General features: G+C 51.3%; 1 protein-coding gene across 1 annotated transcript in view; it reads right to left on the reverse strand.

Annotated features, from left to right (window-relative positions):
• Positions 1-22,616, reverse strand: part of SSBP3 (single stranded DNA binding protein 3) — a 38,215-nt gene that overhangs the window by 1,924 nt on the left and 13,675 nt on the right. The window contains exons 5-16 of the mRNA XM_072128938.1: positions 7,751-7,840; positions 7,215-7,292; positions 6,385-6,466; positions 6,223-6,285; positions 6,058-6,134; positions 5,140-5,196; positions 5,002-5,049; positions 4,426-4,464; positions 1,855-1,980; positions 1,107-1,185; positions 683-711; positions 142-243 (exon numbers count right to left, since the gene is read on the reverse strand). Of these exons, the coding sequence (XP_071985039.1) occupies positions 142-243; positions 683-711; positions 1,107-1,185; positions 1,855-1,980; positions 4,426-4,464; positions 5,002-5,049; positions 5,140-5,196; positions 6,058-6,134; positions 6,223-6,285; positions 6,385-6,466; positions 7,215-7,292; positions 7,751-7,840 (870 nt within the window). The remainder of the gene's footprint in view (positions 1-141; positions 244-682; positions 712-1,106; positions 1,186-1,854; positions 1,981-4,425; positions 4,465-5,001; positions 5,050-5,139; positions 5,197-6,057; positions 6,135-6,222; positions 6,286-6,384; positions 6,467-7,214; positions 7,293-7,750; positions 7,841-22,616) is intronic.

Consider the following 22,616-nt stretch of genomic DNA (forward strand, 5'->3'; position numbering starts at 1 on the left):
GTAATATGGACCATCATACACAGATGCATTGTGGGTATCTGAAGGTCTAACCCCAAGTTCACACTTGAGTTTATAGTAATCTGCCATGGATGCCCCCTGCGCCCCCCCCCCCTCAATATTTTTGGATAGAAAGTAACTCACATTATCATTTTGGAAGGAATGAAGAAAGTTCCCTCCGAGCTCTCCGTCGTCCCGCGGTGTCCCTGGGGGGTTACTAATGCCACTTATGTTATTTGGGGAATTCTACAAGAGAGAAGATTCTCAGCGTTAATGATCCGTCTCAGCGTCCCATAGGGATCTTATATACAGTACAACGTATACGGAAAACACCTATAATCACTGGGAGGACCAGGAGAGGCGGGGGATACACTGGACTCACTGATCCCATAGGAGGGCGGCCCGGTCTGTATAGTAGAACATGTGCTTATACACAGGGAAGATTTTATTGTATTCATTCATTTCAATTCTATACAAGTTCTCAATTACCACAGTCCCCAAATCTAGAGCTTTGAGTAATAACACTGACTACCCACAGCCACCACTAGGGGGAGCTCAGGAGTTTATGGCATACTGGCCCATATGAAGCTCAGAAGCTCCCCCTAGTGGTGACCGGAGACAGTATTTTACCATTAGCTGAACATAAAGGATCACTGAACAGGACACAAGTTCTGTGGGGTCTCACCTTCGGGAGTCCATCCATGTCTCCAGAACCTGACAGGGAAGGAAATCGAGACATTGTGAGTACAAAGCAAAAGGTCACGTGCACCTAATCCAATACAGACAGTCCCCGGGTTACGTACAGGACAGGTTCTTAGGGTTTGTTCTTAAGTTGGATTTGTATGCAAGTCGATTCGGGGATATTTTATAACTGTAGCTCCAGACAAAATTTTTTTGTCCTAGTGACAATTGGAATTTTTACATTTTTTTTTTTGCTGTACTGGGACCAAGGATTATCAAAAAAACTTAAAGACTCTTTACAGCTGATTATTGCAGCCTGGGAGTAAAGTAATATCCAGAGAGGTCACCAGGGGTCACAGGGGGCAGGGAGGTCCAAATGTAACTAGGGGTCGTCTGTAAGTCGGGACCACCTGTATCAGGTCACTTACCTAATGACCCGTTCATATGATGAGGTTCCATGCCGCCCATTCCGCCCATCGGTCCATCTGATCCAGGTCCCATAGGGAACTAGAGAGAAGAGAGAAAGGTCAGGACGCTCCGTATTGTAGACGTGTCCGGTCCATAGGACTCCGAGGACATGTCAGCCCTAGTGAATGGGGTGTGGGTGAAGAAAGGACATTAGGACCTCAGCCGTCAGACACTTATCCCTTATACTTTGAAGCAGTGTTTTTTGGCATCAACCCTTTAAGGCATCACTTGTCACCAGATTTTGCCCCCTGATAAAGGGTTACAAGTCCTCCCCATGTGACCTACAATTAGCTGCCAGTGGGGCCCTGCACCTTAATTACAGACGTTTTTCCGATATCCAAATTATCTTTTCTGACTCGTCTGGTCACAGCAGCCTCCATGGAGGATGGGGAGGAGTAGAAGTCCATGGAGGCTGCTGTGACTTCATGTGATCAGATACATGCATGGGGTAGAGTTTGCTATTATTAAGAGGCTAAAGGACTTGAGATGATGTCACTCTGGTCACATGACATGAACTGTGACCAGTAAGGAGGCATAAGGCATGGGGAGGAGTAGATGGGAGGGGCCGGATGAGCAGGACACGCCCCCTCTGATGCAGGGAATATGAGATAAAAGGTGATTTATCGGGATGCAAGTGAAACTATTAAGCTACAAGAAGGGGGTCAGTCAGTTATTGGGGCTCTATGGCTAAGAGACAACTTTACTCACATTTGATCGGTTCCCTGTTGGTGGACCTGGATTCATCATGGTGTAAATGTTGTCGCTTGAATTTGTAGATTCTGCAGGACTGGGCATGATGGGTGTTCCTGGAGGTCCTCCTCCCCCGGGTGGGCCCTGCAAAGAGCATGGGATCAGAATAAGAACAGTAACAGCGCAGTTACAGCACCGCCATAAGTGAATATCGCAGGAGCTCAAGGAAAATTCTGTGACTTTGGGAAACTCGTTGATCTTCTGGATCCCGTTATTGTAAAGTCTGTACTTCACGATTATATTCCAATAAAGGATAAAGCAGAAGAGAACTTCAGCATTTTCTCGCCTGATAACATGGCGGCCGTGCCCCTTATATCTCCATATGTGCCCGCAGCTATTCCCTATGCCCCACATTGGACATGCACTCTTGGCTTGACTGATCATAATTATCTTCTGAATGTAGAGAAATACATGAGCGATGGGTGAAGCCTCACCGAACCCCAACATTTCCATAAGGAGGAGCTGAAAGGAAATCCACCCTCAAACCCCTCATGATAAACATTACTCGGAGCTCCAGGCACCGGGGACTGCGGGATCTTCTTAGAGTTATATTATCTCTCTAAAATCCACTTTTTAAAATGATGCTAATGATTCCCAAAGTCCCTCAGTACTGTAGCTTTACAGGCCGTTACACTGTCTCACCCTCCCCTGCTCCCTCAGCACAGGATGCTTCATCACACGGTGGGAGGGAAGACAGCGAGTAAAGCTGCAGCATGGATCTGGTAACACCCCCCAGAGCCCTTCTTGTTCATTAGCATAATTATAAAAGTTGATTGTAGAAGGAAAGAGGCCATACATGGTAAAAGTTAGTAGATCCCACAGTCCCGGTGCCCGGATCTATGAGTAATGTCCCGGATCTATGAGTAATGTGCCCGGTGCCCGGATCTATGAGTAATGTCCCGGATCTATGAGGAATGTCCCGGTGCCCGGATCTATGAGTAATGTCCCGGTGCCCGGATCTAGGAGTAATGTCCCGGTGCCCGGATCTAGGAGTAATGTCCCGGTGCCCGGATCTAGGAGTAATGTCCCGGTGCCCGGATCTATGAGTGATGTGCCCGGTGCCCGGATCTATGAGTAATGTCCCGGTGCCCGGATCTATGAGTAATGTCCCGGTGCCCGGATCTATGAGTAATGTCCCGGTGCCCGGATCTAGGAGTAATGTCCCGGTGCCCGGATCTATGAGTGATGTGCCCGGTGCCCGGATCTATGAGTAATGTCCCGGTGCCCGGATCTATGAGTAATGTCCCGGTGCCCGGATCTAGGAGTAATGTCCCGGTGCCCGGATCTAGGAGTAATGTCCCGGTGCCCGGATCTAGGAGTAATGTCCCGGTGCCCGGATCTAGGAGTAATGTCCCGGTGCCTGGATCTATGAGTAATGTCCCCGGTGCCTGGATCTATGAGTAATGTCCCCGGTGCCTGGATCTATGAGTAATGTCCCGGTGCCCGGATCTATGAGGAATGTCCAGGTGCCTGGATCTATGAGGAATGTCTCCGGTGCCCGGATCTATGAGTAATGTCCCGGTGCCCGGATCTATGAGTAATGTCCCGGTGCCCGGATCTATGAGTAATGTCCCGGTGCCCGGATCTATGAGTAATGTCCCGGTGCCCGGATCTATGAGTAATGTCCCCGGTGCCTGGATCTATGAGTAATGTCCCGGTGCCCGGATCTATGAGTAATGTCCCCGGGCCGGATCTATGAGTAATGTCCCCGGTGCCCGGATCTATGAGTAATGTCCCGATGCCCGGATCTATGAGTAATGTCCCGGTGCCCGGATCTATGAGTAATGTCCCGGTGCCCGGATCTATGAGGAATGTCCCCGGTGCCCGGATCTATGAGTAATGTCCCGGTGCCCGGATCTATGAGTAATGTCCCCGGTGCCTGGATCTATGAGTAATGTCCCGGTGCCCGGATCTATGAGTAATGTCCCCGGGCCGGATCTATGAGTAATGTCCCCGGTGCCCGGATCTATGAGTAATGTCCCGATGCCCGGATCTATGAGTAATGTCCCGGTGCCCGGATCTATGAGTAATGTCCCGGTGCCCGGATCTATGAGGAATGTCCCCGGTGCCCGGATCTATGAGTAATGTCCCGGTGCCCGGATCTATGAGTAATGTCCCCGGTGCCCGGATCTATGAGTAATGTCCCCGGTGCCCGGATCTATGAGGAATGTCCCGGTGCCGGGATCTATGTGTAATGTCCCCGGTGCCCGGATCTAGGAGTAATGTCCCCGGTGCCCGGATCTAGGAGTAATGTCCCCGGTGCCCGGATCTAGGAGTAATGTCCCGGGGCCCGGATCTAGGAGTAATGTCCCGGTGCCCGGATCTATGAGGAATGTCCCCGGTGCCCGGATCTATGAGTAATGTCCCGGATTATCAGGATGGATTCTGATGGGAGATTTTTTTCCTCCATATTGGATGGGCGGCTGGTTGCACAGACCTCATCTGACAATCATCTAAGGTGCGTGGTTACTCTTCCACATTATCGCCATTGTTATTAATGCCCCCCCCATAAGACTTTCAGCCACTTACCACGTATGTGCCCGGCGATGACGAGGAATATGGAATCTGCTGATAAAACAAGATCTCGTGAGTCCAGCGATGACACATTTCACTGCTTTTACTTAAATGGTTTGTAACCAGTTGGAGATCAATCGGATCAGTAGCGGTTCTGCTACTGGGACCTCCCCCATCACCTTGGTGATGGTGTGTGTGTGGGGTGGGGTGGGGGGGGTGGGAGGGTCCCAGCATCCAGACCCTCACCGATCAGATGGTTATTCCCTTTATCCTATGGACAGGGGCTAATCAGATACCTGGGACCAGAACACATGAATGAAGCTCCGGTCCATTCCCTTCTATGGGACCACAATCTATGGATTCTCCAGAGACGTGAATGGAGCTCCAGTCATTTAGAGAACTGAAGGACCCGCAGGGATCGGACCCTTGTCCTGAGGACCTACATAAAGATGGCCCCAGCCTAGGTATCTATGCGCTTGTTATGGCTATGTAAGTCCATGGGTCGGCTTGCAGCGTATCGTTTGCCTATGATAGACACAGGGGAACTAAACCCCAAATATTACACCAGTTGACATTTTTGCAATACTCACCCGAATTTGCACTATTTGGATTTGGCCACGGCCGTCCTGCACCAGGACCCTAAGCAGGAATCAAAAAAATACATCAATGGAAAAAAAATTCCTTAAGAGAAGTCACCCCCCCCCCCCTGCACCCCCGGCCCCCTCCTTACATGTTCATGCCGGGCCCTAAGGAATTGGGCGGTGGCCTCATCCCGCTTCCATAATTCTGCAATGATAACCAAGGATCAGACTACGGTAGCGACGGATCATCCGGAGAGAGATGGAAGAGAAGGAAAACCAGAGGGTTAGTGACACAGAACAACAAGCAGCAGCCGCGGAGCAATCGCACGTTTACCGACTTATAATGCAAATTAAGTAAACAAGCGGCGGCTCATTAGCATAATTAGTAGAAGCAGAAGAAGATTAATGCGGCGATTGATCCATAAGTGATTCACATGACAGAACCCAAGGCACTAATGACTTCCCGCTCCCATAGGGGGCGTCGCCTGCCGTCCGGATCACGCTGATTCCTTGAGGTTGTTACGGGAGGTCAAGCGCCAATCGCAAGTCTCGACCCCATTAACATAATCCCCATTATTAGCTACGTGTTCTCTAGGTGTCTGACTAAACCATCATCCATTCACATGGAAATCTACCGCGCTGTGACCCCTCATCCTTCATCACTATGATCTAGAGGGGGACATGATCGTCCTACACATTACACCTCCTCCTGATCTCAGCAGAAGCATCTGATGGCTGGTGGTCAGACCACCGAGAACTATGGTACCCGAGCCCCCCATGAGGCTACATTGTCACCACTGCCGTCTCTTCTAGTCATTGATGGGGGCCCCAGGGGTTGGACACCCTGTAATCCCCCTGCTCTGCACTGGTGGTCCTGTATGTGCAACGCTTACGTCACATAGGGGGGGGGGGGGGGGCCGCAGTGATCAGATACTTATCCCCATGGATCAAACCCTCTAACGTGGACTGTGCCTGATATTCACATATGAAAACCCGGGACCCCTATGTGTGTGTGCAATGGGACCCCAATGTGATTGAGGGGCTCAAGGATCAATATAAGACTCACCTGAGGTCCTGGACCCATGGGGCCCATTGGTCTGGGGGGATTCATCCTCTGCATGGGTCCTCCCATGCCAGGGTGTCCTTAGAACACAGAAGAGAGACCCTTATTAAGATGCCCCAATAGGAGGATGATAGAAACAAATTCACTATTGTCAGAAAGCGCCGTTACCTTGTCGCGTTGGATCCATGGAGTTTGGTAACAAAGGCTGTGACCCGGGGACGCCCCTGGTGGCTGCAAGAGCGAGAATTTACGTGAGACGCAGTAACGCGAGAGAAATGTCACACTATTAACATCGCAACATTTACACATCAAAAAACGTTACATTACAACGAGAAGTACAAGGAATTCTCACCTGGTTTCCCATTCTTATGTGAGGCCGGGGTCCGCCACCATAGCGCGGAGACATAAAAGGCTGCAAATGGGAAATTATAGAGTTAGAACAAACAAGACTAAAGATACAATGCAGCACAACCTGCTGCAGCACCTTAAAGGGGACCCTCATACCTGTACAGATATGGGAATAGGTTTGGTCTTTTAAAGGATTATCCATCTTATAGTCTAAAAATCTGCCAACAAAATACTGTGCTCTCATCCTTCATGATCACATGACCACTGCACCCACTGACTGATTTCAGGGGTCACGTACCTCATGTCTGGGGGGGCTGACAGCAGCTGGAGTGGGGTTTGAGGCCATTTGCAGATTTTTGAAAGAATGTAAATGCATCAGCGGCACAAGCATCTCCGTATACAGATAATTTCACCCGGACATTGGTCTATATTCCTAAACAGAGGCCTCCTGATGCTTCCTTCTGCTCGACCCCTTTTTGGCTTCTGCAGGGAGGTGGGCAGGTGGTCACACACAAGCCCTTAGGATTGTCCCAGGTCAGAGCTATACACAGAGTCTATGACAACATCCATGAAGAGGTCACAGATGGGTGAACACCGTACTGGAGGCATCAGGAGAGCACCAGGTAGGTCGTGTCTACACCAATTATTACACCAATAAGTCCTCCAGGTGTAAATGCACTTTAAAAACATTTGCAATTCCAAGATTTGAATAAAAAAACAAATTCCTGCATCGAGTTGCAGTACCGGACACAGCCTGTGCGTCAGGGAGGCGCTGTTGATGTAGGTAACTGAATAAGTTGGCCCTTCCTTACCTGACTGTGAGGACCCATCATGTTGGGGTTGTGGGGAGGTGGCTGTGCGTGAGGAGACGGCTGTGACCCAGGAGGACCCTGCTGAGAAGAAATACCCACGGCTGAGTAACAGGCAGAGAGCCGGCTCCCGGCACAAATAAAAGCTCTATAATATTTATCCGTTTAGCGGGCGGCGCGTGCAGATGGAGCGTGGTGCGCAGCTCTCCGCGGAGCAGACGCTGCAGCTGTGATGCGTGCCCTTAGCAGCGCGTGCAGAAGCCGGCCCCGCGCACCCTCTGCCAGACACGGCACGGATAGTTACCACCGCCGCTCGCCTTAATTAAGAGAAATTAATTAGCCATTTTGCAAGCATTTGTTTAACAGCTTTTGCTAAACATTAATGCCACTGATAATTCCCGCTGATTAGCGAGTCCCGTAATTAGCAGCGGAGTAACAGAGGAGGGGACGCGCGGCACCTGGACGCCCACTAATCGCAGATCTGGCTGCCGCACAAGACGCCTGCTGGAAGCCAGCCCAGGTATGTACACGCCACTTACCTGGAAGAATCCAGGGGGAATTGGTCCTCCCGGCATCCCGTCATTTGGAGGAATGTTACCAAGCACCGGGCTGGGGGCAGCTGCTGCGCTCTGCGGGGGAGAGACGAGAAAAGTCACTATCAACTATAAAACTTACCCAAAAACACAAAATTTTCACCAATCCATCAATGTGCAATTTCTACACCGTCAGTCACATGACTCTGATGCGATGAAGAACACGTTCAGGCATTCAATCAGGAATTGTGCATTACAAGCCCCAATGGCGGCCTCCAGCTGATCCAATGCTGGCACCAGAAATCACAACCCCCTTCCTGTGTGAACAGCGCCAAAGAAAACTAACAAACATTCCCTCCTTCGGCCAGCAGAGGGCGCTGTGGTAGCAGAGGGCGAGCTCCTCCAGGTCCGGCTCAGCAGGAGATCCCAGCGCCCATCAGCATAACAAGGCCGGGACAATGGCGGCCGCTCTGCATCACAACACTGGGATCTTGTATGTTAAGAGACGTGGCTGGAGCCCCCCGGAGGAGCCCGTACACCCCTGTACCTACATCACAGCACTGGGATATTGTATGTAAAGAGACGCGGCTGGAGCCCCCCGGAGGAGCCCTTACACCCCTCTACCTACATCACAGCACGGGGTCCTGACCCACATTTACCATCACACAGCGGCCCGGGATGAGGCAGAGCGGAGCTGACAGGCAGAGCCAGCGCTCAGGTACAGATAATTGGGATCCAGCTAAGTCTCTGATCTAATTAAAGTGATCACATCATGGCCGCCAGCGCCGCCTGTCACACCTGCTGGTCTCCGAGCAGACGGACGACAACTAAAGTCACCTGAAATTAGGCCAAACCCTCGCGTCCGTACAGCCGACACCTCATGAAGAATTACCCGTATAGTAAGAGCAGCATTCGGCCATCACCTTACATTCGCTATTAATGTAACCAGCCGACCTCTGAATGTATTTACCGAAGATACTCCAGTGCAAGCCAACCCAAAAATAAGACCACAAAACACCTAGGAAAACGCATTGACTTGTGTATAAACACCTGGGTCACAGCCTCCACACAGTATATACCCAGCCCACCCCCTGTATATAAGCCAGCCCCCTAGTATATACCCAGCCCGCCCCCTGTATATAAGCCAGCCCCCACACAGTATATACCCAGCCCGCCCCCTGTATATAAGCCAGCCCCCACACAGTATATACCCAGCCCACCCCCTGTATATAAGCCAGCCCCCACACAGTATATACCCAGCCCACCCCCTGTATATAAGCCAGCCCCCACACAGTATATACCCAGCCCACCCCCTGTATATAAGCCAGCCCCCACACAGTATATACCCAGCCCACCCCCTGTATATAAGCCAGCCCCCACACAGTATATACCCAGCCCACCCCCTGTATATAAGCCAGCCCCCACACAGTATATACCCAGCCCACCCCCTGTATATAAGCCAGCCCCCACACAGTATATACCCAGCCCACCCCCTGTATATAAGCCAGCCCCCACACAGTATATACCCAGCCCACCCCCTGTATATAAGCCAGCCCCCACACAGTATATACCCAGCCCACCCCCTGTATATAAGCCAGCCCCCACACAGTATATACCCAGCCCACCCCCTGTATATAAGCCAGCCCCCACACAGTATATACCCAGCCCACCCCCTGTATATAAGCCAGCCCCCACACAGTATATACCCAGCCCACCCCCTGTATATAAGCCAGCCCCCACACAGTATATACCCAGCCCACCCCCTGTATATAAGCCAGCCCCCACACAGTATATACCCAGCCCACCCCCTGTATATAAGCCAGCCCCCACACAGTATATACCCAGCCCACCCCCTGTATATAAGCCAGCCCCCACACAGTATATACCCAGCCCACCCCCTGTATATAAGCCAGCCCCCACACAGTATATACCCAGCCCACCCCCTGTATATAAGCCAGCCCCCACACAGTATATACCCAGCCCACCCCCTGTATATAAGCCAGCCCCCACACAGTATATACCCAGCCCACCCCCTGTATATAAGCCAGCCCCCACACAGTATATACCCAGCCCACCCCCTGTATATAAGCCAGCCCCCACACAGTATATACCCAGCCCACCCCCTGTATATAAGCCAGCCCCCACACAGTATATACCCAGCCCACCCCCTGTATATAAGCCAGCCCCCACACAGTATATACCCAGCCCACCCCCTGTATATAAGCCAGCCCCCTAGTATATACCCAGCCCACCCCCTGTATATAAGCCAGCCCCCTAGTATATACCCAGCCCACCCCCTGTATATAAGCCAGCCCCCTAGTCTATACCCAGCCCACCCCCTGTATATAAGCCAGCCCCCTAGTCTATACCCAGCCCACCCCCTGTATATAAGCCAGCCCCCTAGTCTATACCCAGCCCACCCCCTGTATATAAGCCAGCCCTCTAGTATATACCCAGCCCACCCCCTGTATATAAGCCAGCCCTCTAGTATATACCCAGCCCACCCCCTGTATATAAGCCAGCCCCCTAGTCTATACCCAGCCCACCCCCTGTATATAAGCCAGCCCTCTAGTATATACCCAGCCCACCCCCTGCATTTATAGCTAGCCAGCCTGCCCCTCCACCTCCCCCCTGTATATATAGCTAGCCAGCCTGCCCCTCCACCTCCCCCCTGTATATATAGCTAGCCAGCCTGCCCCTCCACCTCCCCTCTGTATATATAGCTAGCCAGCCTGCCCCTCCACCTCCCCTCTGTATATATAGATAGCCAGCCTGCCCCTCCACCTCCCCTCTGTATATATAGCTAGCCAGCCTGCCCCTCCACCTCCCCCTGTATATATAGCTAGCCAGCCTGCCCCTCCACCTCCCCCCTGTATATATAGCTAGCCAGCCTGCCCCTCCACCTCCCCCCTGTATATATAGCTAGCCAGCCTGCCCCTCCACCTCCCCCCTGTATATATAGCTAGCCAGCCTGCCCCTCCACCTCCCCCCTGTATATATAGCTAGCCAGCCTGCCCCTCCACCTCCCCTCTGTATATATAGATAGCCAGCCTGCCCCTCCACCTCCCCTCTGTATATATAGCTAGCCAGCCTGCCCCTCCACCTCCCCCTGTATATATAGCTAGCCAGCCTGCCCCTCCACCTCCCCCCTGTATATATAGCTAGCCAGCCTGCCCCTCCACCTCCCCTCTGTATATATAGCTAGCCAGCCTGCCCCTCCACCTCCCCCTGTATATATAGCTAGCCAGCCTGCCCCTCCACCTCCCCCCTGTATATATAGCTAGCCAGCCTGCCCCTCCACCTCCCCTCTGTATATATAGCTAGCCAGCCTGCCCCTCCACCTCCCCTCTGTATATATAGATAGCCAGCCTGCCCCTCCACCTCCCCTCTGTATATATAGCTAGCCAGCCTGCCCCTCCACCTCCCCCTGTATATATAGCTAGCCAGCCTGCCCCTCCACCTCCCCCCTGTATATATAGCTAGCCAGCCTGCCCCTCCACCTCCCCTCTGTATATATAGCTAGCCAGCCTGCCCCTCCACCTCCCCCTGTATATATAGCTAGCCAGCCTGCCCCTCCACCTCCCCCCTGTATATATAGCTAGCCAGCCTGCCCCTCCACCTCCCCCCTGTATATATAGCTAGCCAGCCTGCCCCTCCACCTCCCCTCTGTATATATAGCTAGCCAGCCTGCCCCTCCACCTCCCCTCTGTATATATAGATAGCCAGCCTGCCCCTCCACCTCCCCTCTGTATATATAGCTAGCCAGCCTGCCCCTCCACCTCCCCCTGTATATATAGCTAGCCAGCCTGCCCCTCCACCTCCCCCCTGTATATATAGCTAGCCAGCCTGCCCCTCCACCTCCCCTCTGTATATATAGCTAGCCAGCCTGCCCCTCCACCTCCCCCTGTATATATAGCTAGCCAGCCTGCCCCTCCACCTCCCCCCTGTATATATAGCTAGCCAGCCTGCCCCTCCACCTCCCCCCTGTATATATAGCTAGCCAGCCTGCCCCTCCACCTCCCCCTGTATATATAGCTAGCCAGCCTGCCCCTCCACCTCCCCCCTGTATATATAGCTAGCCAGCCTGCCCCTCCACCTCCCCCCTGTATATATAGCTAGCCAGCCTGCCCCTCCACCTCCCCCCTGTATATATAGCTAGCCAGCCTGCCCCTCCACCTCCCCCTGTATATACAGCTAGCCAGCCTGCCCCTCCACCTCCCCCCTGTATATATAGCTAGCCAGCCTGCCCCTCCACCTCCCCCCTGTATATATAGCTAGCCAGCCTGCCCCTCCACCTCCCCCCTGTATATACAGCTAGCCAGCCTGCCCCTCCACCTCCCCCCTGTATATATAGCTAGCCAGCCTGCCCCTCCACCTCCCCTCTGTATATATAGCTAGCCAGCCTGCCCCTCCACCTCCCCCTGTATATATAGCTAGCCAGCCTGCCCCTCCACCTCCCCCCTGTATATATAGCTAGCCAGCCTGCCCCTCCACCTCCCCCCTGTATATATAGCTAGCCAGCCTGCCCCTCCACCTCCCCCTGTATATATAGCTAGCCAGCCTGCCCCTCCACCTCCCCCCCTGTATATATATAGCTAGCCAGCCTGCCCCTCCACCTCCCCCCTGTATATATAGCTAGCCAGCCTGCCCCTCCACCTCCCCCCTGTATATATAGCTAGCCAGCCTGCCCCTCCACCTCCCCCCTGTATATATAGCTAGCCAGCCTGCCCCTCTACCCCCCCTGTATATATAGCTAGCCAGCCTGCCCCTCTACCCCCCCTGTATATATAGCTAGCCAGCCTGCCCCTCCACCTCCCCTCTGTATATATAGCTAGCCAGCCTGCCCCTCCACCTCCCCTCTGTATATATAGCTAGCCAGCCTGCCCCTCCACCTCCCCCCTGTATATATAGCTAGCCAGCCTGCCCCTCCACCTCCCCCCTGTATATATAGCTAGCCAGCCTGCCCCTCTACCCCCCCTGTATATATAGCTAGCCAGCCTGCCCCTCCCCCTGTATATAGCCGGTCCCCTTTCCTGCTTGTGATTCCCGTGCGTCGGCAGTGCGTACACTATGAGCCGCGTGTGCAGTGACGGGTCTGTGTGCGTGGCCTGTGTACACACCGATGTCTGGAGGAGAATGGCGAACACTGAGCACAGAAAACTTGTCTAATAATCAAGTACATACGGAAGTGTCCAATCACAGAGCAGCTTGTACTTCTCCAGAGCAGAAGAACACATGAAAGCTGCGCTCTGATTGGTCGCTAGGGGGGGGGGATACTTCTATTGTACAGCTGAGGGTCCAATGACCTAAACGTAAGTGTAAATCAGGGTCAGGATGGGACATGCAGCTGTGTACGGTCCATATAATAAAGGACGTGAGGCCAAACCTTCAGTACAAGGGATTTGGTTTCCAATACACAATAAGGTCATTAAAAACAGAAAATGGCCGATCACAAACAAAGACTGGAAACCAAAAACTTATCACTGGAAACCAGTCCTCATCCACCTGATGTCTGATCCAGGGGCGCGATCCCCGCAAATAACGACCCACTACCGAAAACAAACCTCAAGACATCGGTAAAACCTGAGGTAAAACCTGAGGTAAATCCTGAGGTAAATCCTGAGGTAAATCCTGAGGTAAATCCTGAGGTAAATCCTGAGGTAAATCCTGAGGTAAATCCTGAGGTAAATCCTGAGGTAAATCCTGAGGTAAATCCTGAGGTAAAACCCGAGGTAAATCGTAACCCCCAATAATCAAACACAGTACAAGGGTGACTATAATGTGATCCTGCGCCCGCACATCCGCCACGTCTCGCGCCTCACAGTAAAACGCGAGTGGACAGAAGTTTTTTTTTTTTTCAACACAAAAGACAAAAATGGAGGAATCGCATTTGCACATCAGTGAATGGCGGAGGCTCCATGTAAACAAACAAAGCAGGTGTGAGGAGAATGGAGGTCAGGCTGACAGGCCGGCCCCGCTCTTTGTTCCCATTATTATGGAGTACAGGGTGTCCCGGGGTGCGGGGGCATCTGCTCCAGGCCGCTGCCTGACAGCCATCAATCAGGACCGCAGAGCTTACACTCCTCACACCACAAACGTACCCAGCACCCCGACTGCTGCCGAAAGCCGACTGCTGCGGGGGTGAACGCAATTAATAATTATTATATAAGCGAAGATTTACAAATTACAATATGATCAGGATTTTTTTCCTTAATTTTTTTGTTGTAAACCCCCCCCCCCCCCCACACACCCCCCCTCCTCGTATCCAAATCAACTACTGAAATGAGACCCAAAATTTAAGCACACAGTCCCCAGATATACATTCTGCCGCCTAAAGTAGATTCACCCACTTCCCGAACGGCTTTTCCGTTCCCCAATGCTTTATACTGCAGCGACGCTCACTCAGATCATGGAGAACCAAAGAGTCTTATCAATACAAAATAAGAATTATGGGGTCACATCCAATTTATATCATCGAGGTGGGGGGGGGGCACAATGTGTAGAATAAATGTATAGGTTGGCGCAAGAAACACAAGGAAAATTAAGATTATAAGGTGAAGTAGAACAAAGAGGGGGTGGGGGTTCAGAGGTGCCCATACAGGGTGACAAATACTTAGGATGCCAGAAATTCTATAGGGTGAAGCATCAGCGAGGACAGCTTGCGGGTCACCTGCACATTACAGCGCCGTACCCAAGGAGACCATGGCGATCCGGCACGTAGAGGCTAACCCCAATAATGTATAGAGTGCAGGAGGACACTATATATATATTGTTACATATACATCTTATACACAGGCCCAGGAGAAATTCCTTCCAATAAAGACATTACAGGGGAATGCGGAGGAGCTTCGTCCTTTGTAGCATCCATTGTGCCATCACCAAACCCTCCCCCTCGCCAGTAATCCCCCTGAAGGCCTTAATCAGTTATGCAAATACTGCCCTTCCCCACCCCCCACCCCATGCATCTGCTCAGGGTCCTCACAGCCCAACCACAGGGCCTTAACCCCTGAACTGCTGCACTGAGAAAATCCTTAAAAAGAGAGGAGACAAGACAAGAAACAAAGCCCAGGCCTGAGCCCCTCTCGCTGCCTCCTATATATAACCCTAAAGAAAATATACATGACCCGGGTACGTCCGGAGGGAAGCCTCCGCAGCGGGACAGGCAACGCTCACGTGTAGGTTATAAAAATATCACATCAGGTTCTATCCCTGCATACAAGCGCCGGGGTTCTGGCTGCACCCCGTTATATGGGACCATGTATTAGGAAGAGTGGTGCAACTGCTTACAGGCAATCGCTTCAAGGCACAAAACTAAGTATAAAAGATTGTAACCTGACGTGCAACAGCAACAATGTGACAATCTATTCAAACGGAAACTTACAATCCCATACAAATTGTAGCGCCCATCCCATACACATATGTAAAAGGAAGCCTGCGGACCCACGGAGCAGCGTATTGTAGCAGCGTATAGTTATTATTATAAGCAGGGTCTCGCTTGGACCATACGGATGACGTCCTAATACGGTATATACACCACCCCTATAAAAGCTCTAGTCATGACACCGATTGATTCTATGGCCATATGCTGCAAAATCGGATCAAATATCAAGACCAATTGTGACGGATCCAAAATCCTTAATTATAGCCTATATGTCTGCAACTGCTAAAAAAGACCCCACAATATAGAAAGTGCCCAGAAGATGATTACCAGTGCCCCCCGTCCCTGCCGCCTCTCACATGATACAAGGAGCAGCTCCAGCAGACTGGACGTCATCCATGACCCCTGACCAGTGCCCCCAGTACAACCCCTCCAGCAGCTTGTGATGGGGGATAACAATCGCCTGGGTCACTGGGGTCATCTCCAGCTCCCATGATCTATCAGAGCGTCACCATATATAAATCTCTGCATCCATTATACGTGTGTGACCCCAGATTCCTCTCGCTTTCTTTACCCAACAGATGGTGCAGACATCCAGGAGGGACAGCGGTGCAAGAGACAGATCTATGGCCGAGGAGACAAATCACACAGCGAGGAGACAACGTCCCAAGCAGCCAGCGACCATGGACTGACCCTGTAGGGTCCCCTGTGCCCCCCGCCATATGCTCAGTGACCCGGCTGCAGGGCCTGCTCACACCTATGCACCATATAGCAGCAGGAGGTACACACTACCCCACACCTACGCACCGTATAGCGCCAGGAGGTACACACTACCCCACACCTACGCACCGTATAGCGCCAAGAGGTACACACTACCCCACACCTACGCACCGTATAGCAGCAGGAGGTACACACTACCCCACACCTATGCACCATATAGCAGCAGGAGGTACACACTACCCCACACCTACGCACCGTATAGCGCCAAGAGGTACACACTACCCCACACCTATGCACCATATAGCAGCAGGAGGTACACACTACCCCACACCTATGCACCATATAGCGGCAGGAAGTACACACTACCCCACACCTATGCACCATATAGCAGCAGGAGGTACTCACTACCCCACACCTATGCACCGTATAGCAGCAGGAGGTACACACTACCCCACACCTATGCACCATATAGCGGCAGGAGGTACACACTACCCCACACCTATGCACCATATAGCAGCAGGAGGTACACACTACCCCACACCTACGCACCGTATAGCGGCAGGAGGTACACACTACCCCACACCTATGCACCATATAGCGGCAGGAGGTACACACTACCCCACACCTATGCACCATATAGCAGCAGGAGGTACACACTACCCCACACCTATGCACCATATAGCAGCAGGAGGTACACGCTACCCCACACCTATGCACCATATAGCGGCAGGAGGTACACACTACCCCACACCTATGCACCATATAGCAGCAGGAGGTACACACTACCCCACACCTATGCACCATATAGCAGCAGGAGGTACACGCTACCCCACACCTATGCACCATATAGCAGCAGGAGGTACACGCTACCCCACACCTATGCACCATATAGCAGCAGGAGGTACACGCTACCCCACACCTATGCACCATATAGCAGCAGGAGGTACACACTACCCCACACCTATGCACCATATAGCAGCAGGAGGTACACACTACCCCACACCTATGCACCATATAGCAGCAGGAGGTACACACTACCCCACACCTATGCACCATATAGCAGCAGGAGGTACACACTACCCCACACCTATGCACCATATAGCAGCAGGAGGTACACGCTACCCCACACCTATGCACCATATAGCAGCAGGAGGTACACGCTACCCCACACCTATGCACCATATAGCAGCAGGAGGTACACGCTACCCCACACCTATGCACCATATAGCAGCAGGAGGTACACGCTACCCCACACCTATGCACCATATAGCAGCAGGAGGTACACACTACCCCACACCTATGCACCATATAGCAGCAGGAGGTACACACTACCCCACACCTATGCACCATATAGCAGCAGGAGGTACACACTACCCCACACCTATGCACCATATAGCGGCAGGAGGTACACACTACCCCACACCTATGCACCATATAGCGGCAGGAGGTACACACTACCCCACACCTATGCACCATATAGCAGCAGGAGGTACACACTACCCCACACCTATGCACCATATAGCGGCAGGAAGTACACACTACCCCACACCTATGCACCATATAGCAGCAGGAGGCACACACTACCCCACACCTATGCACCATATAGCAGCAGGAGGCACACACTACCCCACACCTATGCACCATATAGTAGCAGGAGGTACACACTACCCCACACCTATGCACCATATAGCAGCAGGAGGTACACACTACCCCACACCTATGCACCATATAGCAGCAGGAGGTACACACTACCCTACGCCTATGCACCATATAGTAGCAGGAGGTACACACTACCCCACACCTATGCACCATATAGCAGCAGGAGGTACACGCTACCCCACACCTATGCACCATATAGCGGCAGGAGGTACACACTACCCCACACCTATGCACCATATAGCAGCAGGAGGTACACACTACCCCACACCTATGCACCATATAGTAGCAGGAGGTACACACTACCCCACACCTATGCACCATATAGTAGCTGAAGTATTTTCATAACGGATTTTGTGAAATTTTGCCTCCTTGTTAGCAGTGGATACATCAAGGACCGATTTTGTACAGATTTCGTCCTAATACCCAGTGAAATATTGCAGCATTTTCTCCCCTGCCGCCTGACTCATGGACTGTAGGACGAGCGCCAGCAGCCTCCCGCTTCATTGTCCTGTTCACATGAGATGGGAGCAGATGGTCCGGAGGAATCACAGGCCCTGCCACGTCTGGCGGCTCTCCAGGAACGTGCTCATGGACCACCGGCTCACACGTCGTGAGAAATACTGGGGTCCTGCAGGAACTACCTGGCTGAGGATGCATGTTACACAGAGGGAAGAAGGGCTGTCCTGAGGATACGCCATAATGACAAGAGATACAAGAGATCAGGCATGTGGATATTCCCAGTGTCCGCCCCATCCTAATAGGGGGATCCTAGGATGGATATCAGGTGTCGGACCCCCGCTGCTCAGCTGTTTGGAGCTTTCCTGAACGCTGCGGTCTCTTCACCGCCGATGATGGGTGATCAATATTCAAATCCCGGAATATCCCTCTAATGACTGAGGACCCGATACAGTCAGATCCTAGAGAGCAGAAACGCATGAAGAGGCCGGGACACGGGGGATCTTACACCATCACAGAAACATCTCCTCATCCAAGGGGGGCACAACAGGGCACTTGTCAGCAGATTGTACTCCATTATAAGGCAGCCCCGTCAGCTACGGGATAAAGGCCCTTTCTAGAACTTCTTCTTATGAAAAAAGATCTCCAAAGTCATGTGACAACTAGTACAGAAGAGTCATATTTTGACCGGGAAGAGTCAAGATTAGATACTGCAGGGGAAGCGTCAGTGAAGATGCCCCCAACTTCAGTTCCTGGACCTAGAAACAAGTAACCAACTCCCTGCAGCCTCTAAACTTGTCTCATCTCAGGTAAAAATATGACTCTTCTCTGGAGGAGAATTTTTATAAGCAACAGGTAAAATTTCACATAAAGGAGAGAATTCTAGAAAGGACATTTCATACCCAAACTAAGGGGGGGGGGGGTACTAATTTAAAGGGGTAAAAATCTGGTGACTGGTTCCCTTTAACCTATTTACTAGAAATTTGGATCGACAACGGTGGCTTAGATGGGGCTTCAGGAGAACTATAGATCACTGTAGGAACTGGCCGGAGCCGGAGCGGACGGAGGATGGGAAGTTCGGAGCCTCTACCCCTAATCTCGGGATTGTTCTCTCCCTCCAGATGCAGGCGGTGGGGGAGGGGAGGCGTTCATTTTATCTCCTCAGCACAAAAGAATGTCATCCCCACCTTTGTCCTGACTTACACCTCACACATATAGCAGCCACTACTCCTCCCATCATCCATAGTCAGGACCTTCCACAAACATTATGGCTGGCGGCAGGGCTTTTGAATGTTTTTGTTTATCCCTAATTCTCCCTAATCCGCTCTATAAGACTTTGGAGGGTCGGGCAGCCATTTTCATTACTGGTCATATTACACGTCATATCATGATCAGATATTGACTACAGGCCATCGCAGACAACCCCTTTAAACACCCAATAAGAGCCATAAGTAGAGAAGCAGAGGTCCAGCTCCCTGTTGGGCACGTGCATGCTCTGAACCGAGTGTGCATGTCTATGGAGAGGTCACAATAAGAAACCTGTCTGTGGAGGTGTGTGGGCAGAACCTTTTTAGAACACCAAAAACACGTAAATCTTCCTGTAGTAAAATTTGTATAAAGCAAAACACTTATTTTTTCCATCTGCAGACTTTGCCCCGGCAGCACAGCGGGGTAGGTTACTGGGCTGCGCTCGCACAGCGGGGACACCCCTTGTTTATTCTAACTTGGGAGTAAACCCGGAGACTCCTGCTCCAGCACGGATCCTAGCGAGGAACACTTTCTCATCAGCAGGCACATGTCCGGGAGGATTAGCGCACACCCAGCGCCCTGCACACCCCAGGGGCCTTCCCGAGAGCGATGGCCGCACACATTACACAATATCCAGAGACAGTAAATACATGGAATCGCACCCATTGTCTTCCGGGTCATCCCTGCCATTATACAAGATCATTTCCTGGGCAATTGAAGAGGTTTCTCCATGCATTGTCCTGACGGCTGGATTACAGTAACTTACATTGTTGCAGAGTATATAAAATGACCATTGTCACTATTATCTTTGGTGCTGCTGGATAGAATCAGTCTCCTTCCCCCTCTGACAGCTGATAATAGAATTCCTTGGAGGAGACTTCGCTGCCTTGTACTTCAGACGATCTGCTCCTTTCCTGACAAGCAGGGCAAGAAGGATTTTCTATTGGCTGCAGCGTTCAGAGGATCACTAGGCACAGACCTGGATGTAGGTAGCACAAGCTCTTGTCTCATCATTAGGTTCCCATGCAGCGATACAGGCGGCGCCATAGAATAAAATGTAAGTGTCGCTGGAGCGTTTCGTGGAAATGGAAAGCTTTGATTTATACCAAGGATGCAGAGAGCAAGATAATCTCACCTACAACACATTGAATCTACTTTAGTGACTTATGAGGTCACCTACATATGGGGCAGTGAAAAGTGATCCAAACACTGACTGGCACCGTATCCCCGAGCGCAATGGCCGCCATCACATGCGTCTTCTGGTGGATCTTCTATGGAGGGGATGTTATTACAATAAACCCCGTATACAATGTATCACACATACACTGGAGAATACAGCAAGCAGCGACCTCTATGACCCCGTGGAGGACGATCCAGTCTTTCCATCGTATCATGTAATAACTATATCTGGAGCAACCCCCAGTGGTGTGAAGTCTGCACCCCTCCCCAGTAAGGAGACCCACAGCAAGGTACAGGAGGCAGAGGCTTAATCCACATCTGCTCCGCAGGACACCTGTGCCGAGTCCGGCTAATCCTCCATAGCTGCAAACAGAGGATGAAGACCTGAGCACCTCCTGGGGAGGAGGGGGATGGGGGCGAGTACATCCTATCCGTGTACCATGTGATCCGGGTCCAGGGGTGTCACTCTGAGGAGTCGGGGGTCCCTAGAGGCGGCTCAGCGCTGGTAATTAGCAGGCGGTGAGGGGCCCCCTGTTACTGGGGCAGAGGTGTTCCAGCCGGCTTCCCTGATTTATTGCCGCCCGTTACCTCCCATGTAAAAGGCTTATTGTTCCTGGAGCCACAGAATTGCAAATGTGAAAAGCTTTGTGTTCCCTTTTGTTTCTCTGACCAAGAACAATAAAAACAGATAACGGAGGTTTATGAGGCTGTGAGGGGGGGGGGATACAGCACAAGCCCCGGGGCTGGGGGGCTACAACCTCTGCTCACGTAGAAACCCAAGAGGAGGGCAATAATCTATATACTCCTATAGATCTATCTATATACTTGCGGGTGCAAACGATGGATAAACAACCTACAACACAAAATCCTCCGCTCTGCGGGTCTGAAATCTGCAGAATATCACTTAGCGCTATTACATGGCGCCAGGAGTCCCCGGCTACTGTACACGGTAACATATGCCCACTACAGAGGCACAAAGTCTACATTTACTCTAGGCATCACCATAGTAACAGACCACAAACACTCCCGAGTAGTCAGACCCTGCAGGACGTTGCAGCACCCAGGATGTAGACAGAAGGGCGGCCGCGTCCCTCTACACGTCCTCCTGAGCAGTGACGTCACAGCCACCATCTTCCCGAGCCGCACGGCGCTCTATTCATCTGGCAGTAACATGCTCTGCGTTCGGCCACAATGAGAATTAATTGGGATTTTTTTTGGTCGCCTGAACGGTGACTAAGCGTTGACTCATCACCTAAAATGTCATCTCACCCTGGAAGAGTCATTTATCAGTGCGTCAACATCAACGGAGCAAAAAACATAGAAAAACGTATTAACGGGACCAGGACAGAGAACCCGGCTGTCAACTACCCAGGTCCAGAGACGCGACTTCTCGTATAAGCTACCAGCGGGTGTGGATACGACCCGATACTGAAGACTTCCTGCACTTCAAGCGAAAACGAAAGCTATGCTCTACATTTGGATCCCTTTCTCACAAAATTCTACCAAAAATTCAAAACAATGTCAAAGTTTTATGTCAAATTGGGTTCAACGATCACAGATTTATAGGAACCATTTGTGTTCCCCAAGCTACCAATCACAGGACAGCTTTCATTTTACAAGAGCAGAACACACAATGAAAGCTGCACCGTGATTGGTAGCTACGGGTAATAAACCAGTTTAACAGTCTGTTGCCCACAGCAACCAATCACAGCGCAGCTTTGTATGTGAATTCTCCTCCTGAATAATGAAAGCCACGCTGTGATTGGTTACTAGGGGAAAACTCTGATTTTGTTCCAGTTTTCATAAATCTCCTGTTTTCAGCCCATTAATATTTCATTGTCAAATCCCAAAAAACACTTAAATATTAAAAACTTATCTACCTCCTGACAGACACCGCAGGACCAGGCTTCATCAACACCACTAATGGTCTTACTAATTTATGAACCCAGGACCGAGAACTGAGCGAGAGTTTGTTCATTTATTCAGTTGTTTGAGAATTTTTCCTTGTAATAATGGAAAAAAAATAAACTTTAAAAAAAAAACCTTCACAGATCCCGACCAGAACCTGCCCCATTACTGCAACAAATACTCGCATGAAGCCGATTCCATAGATAATTATATTATAAGTCGGGAATAGGAAAACAAAAATTCTAAAAATCTGCAGTTACAGCCCAGACTGGATAAACAAGATAATAGTTTGGCTTGGCCACCCACAGGGACGGCCGTGTAGGG

The sequence above is a fragment of the Engystomops pustulosus genome, chromosome 10 (assembly GCF_040894005.1).
Source record: "Engystomops pustulosus chromosome 10, aEngPut4.maternal, whole genome shotgun sequence".
NCBI classification, from domain to species: Eukaryota; Metazoa; Chordata; class Amphibia; order Anura; family Leptodactylidae; genus Engystomops; species Engystomops pustulosus.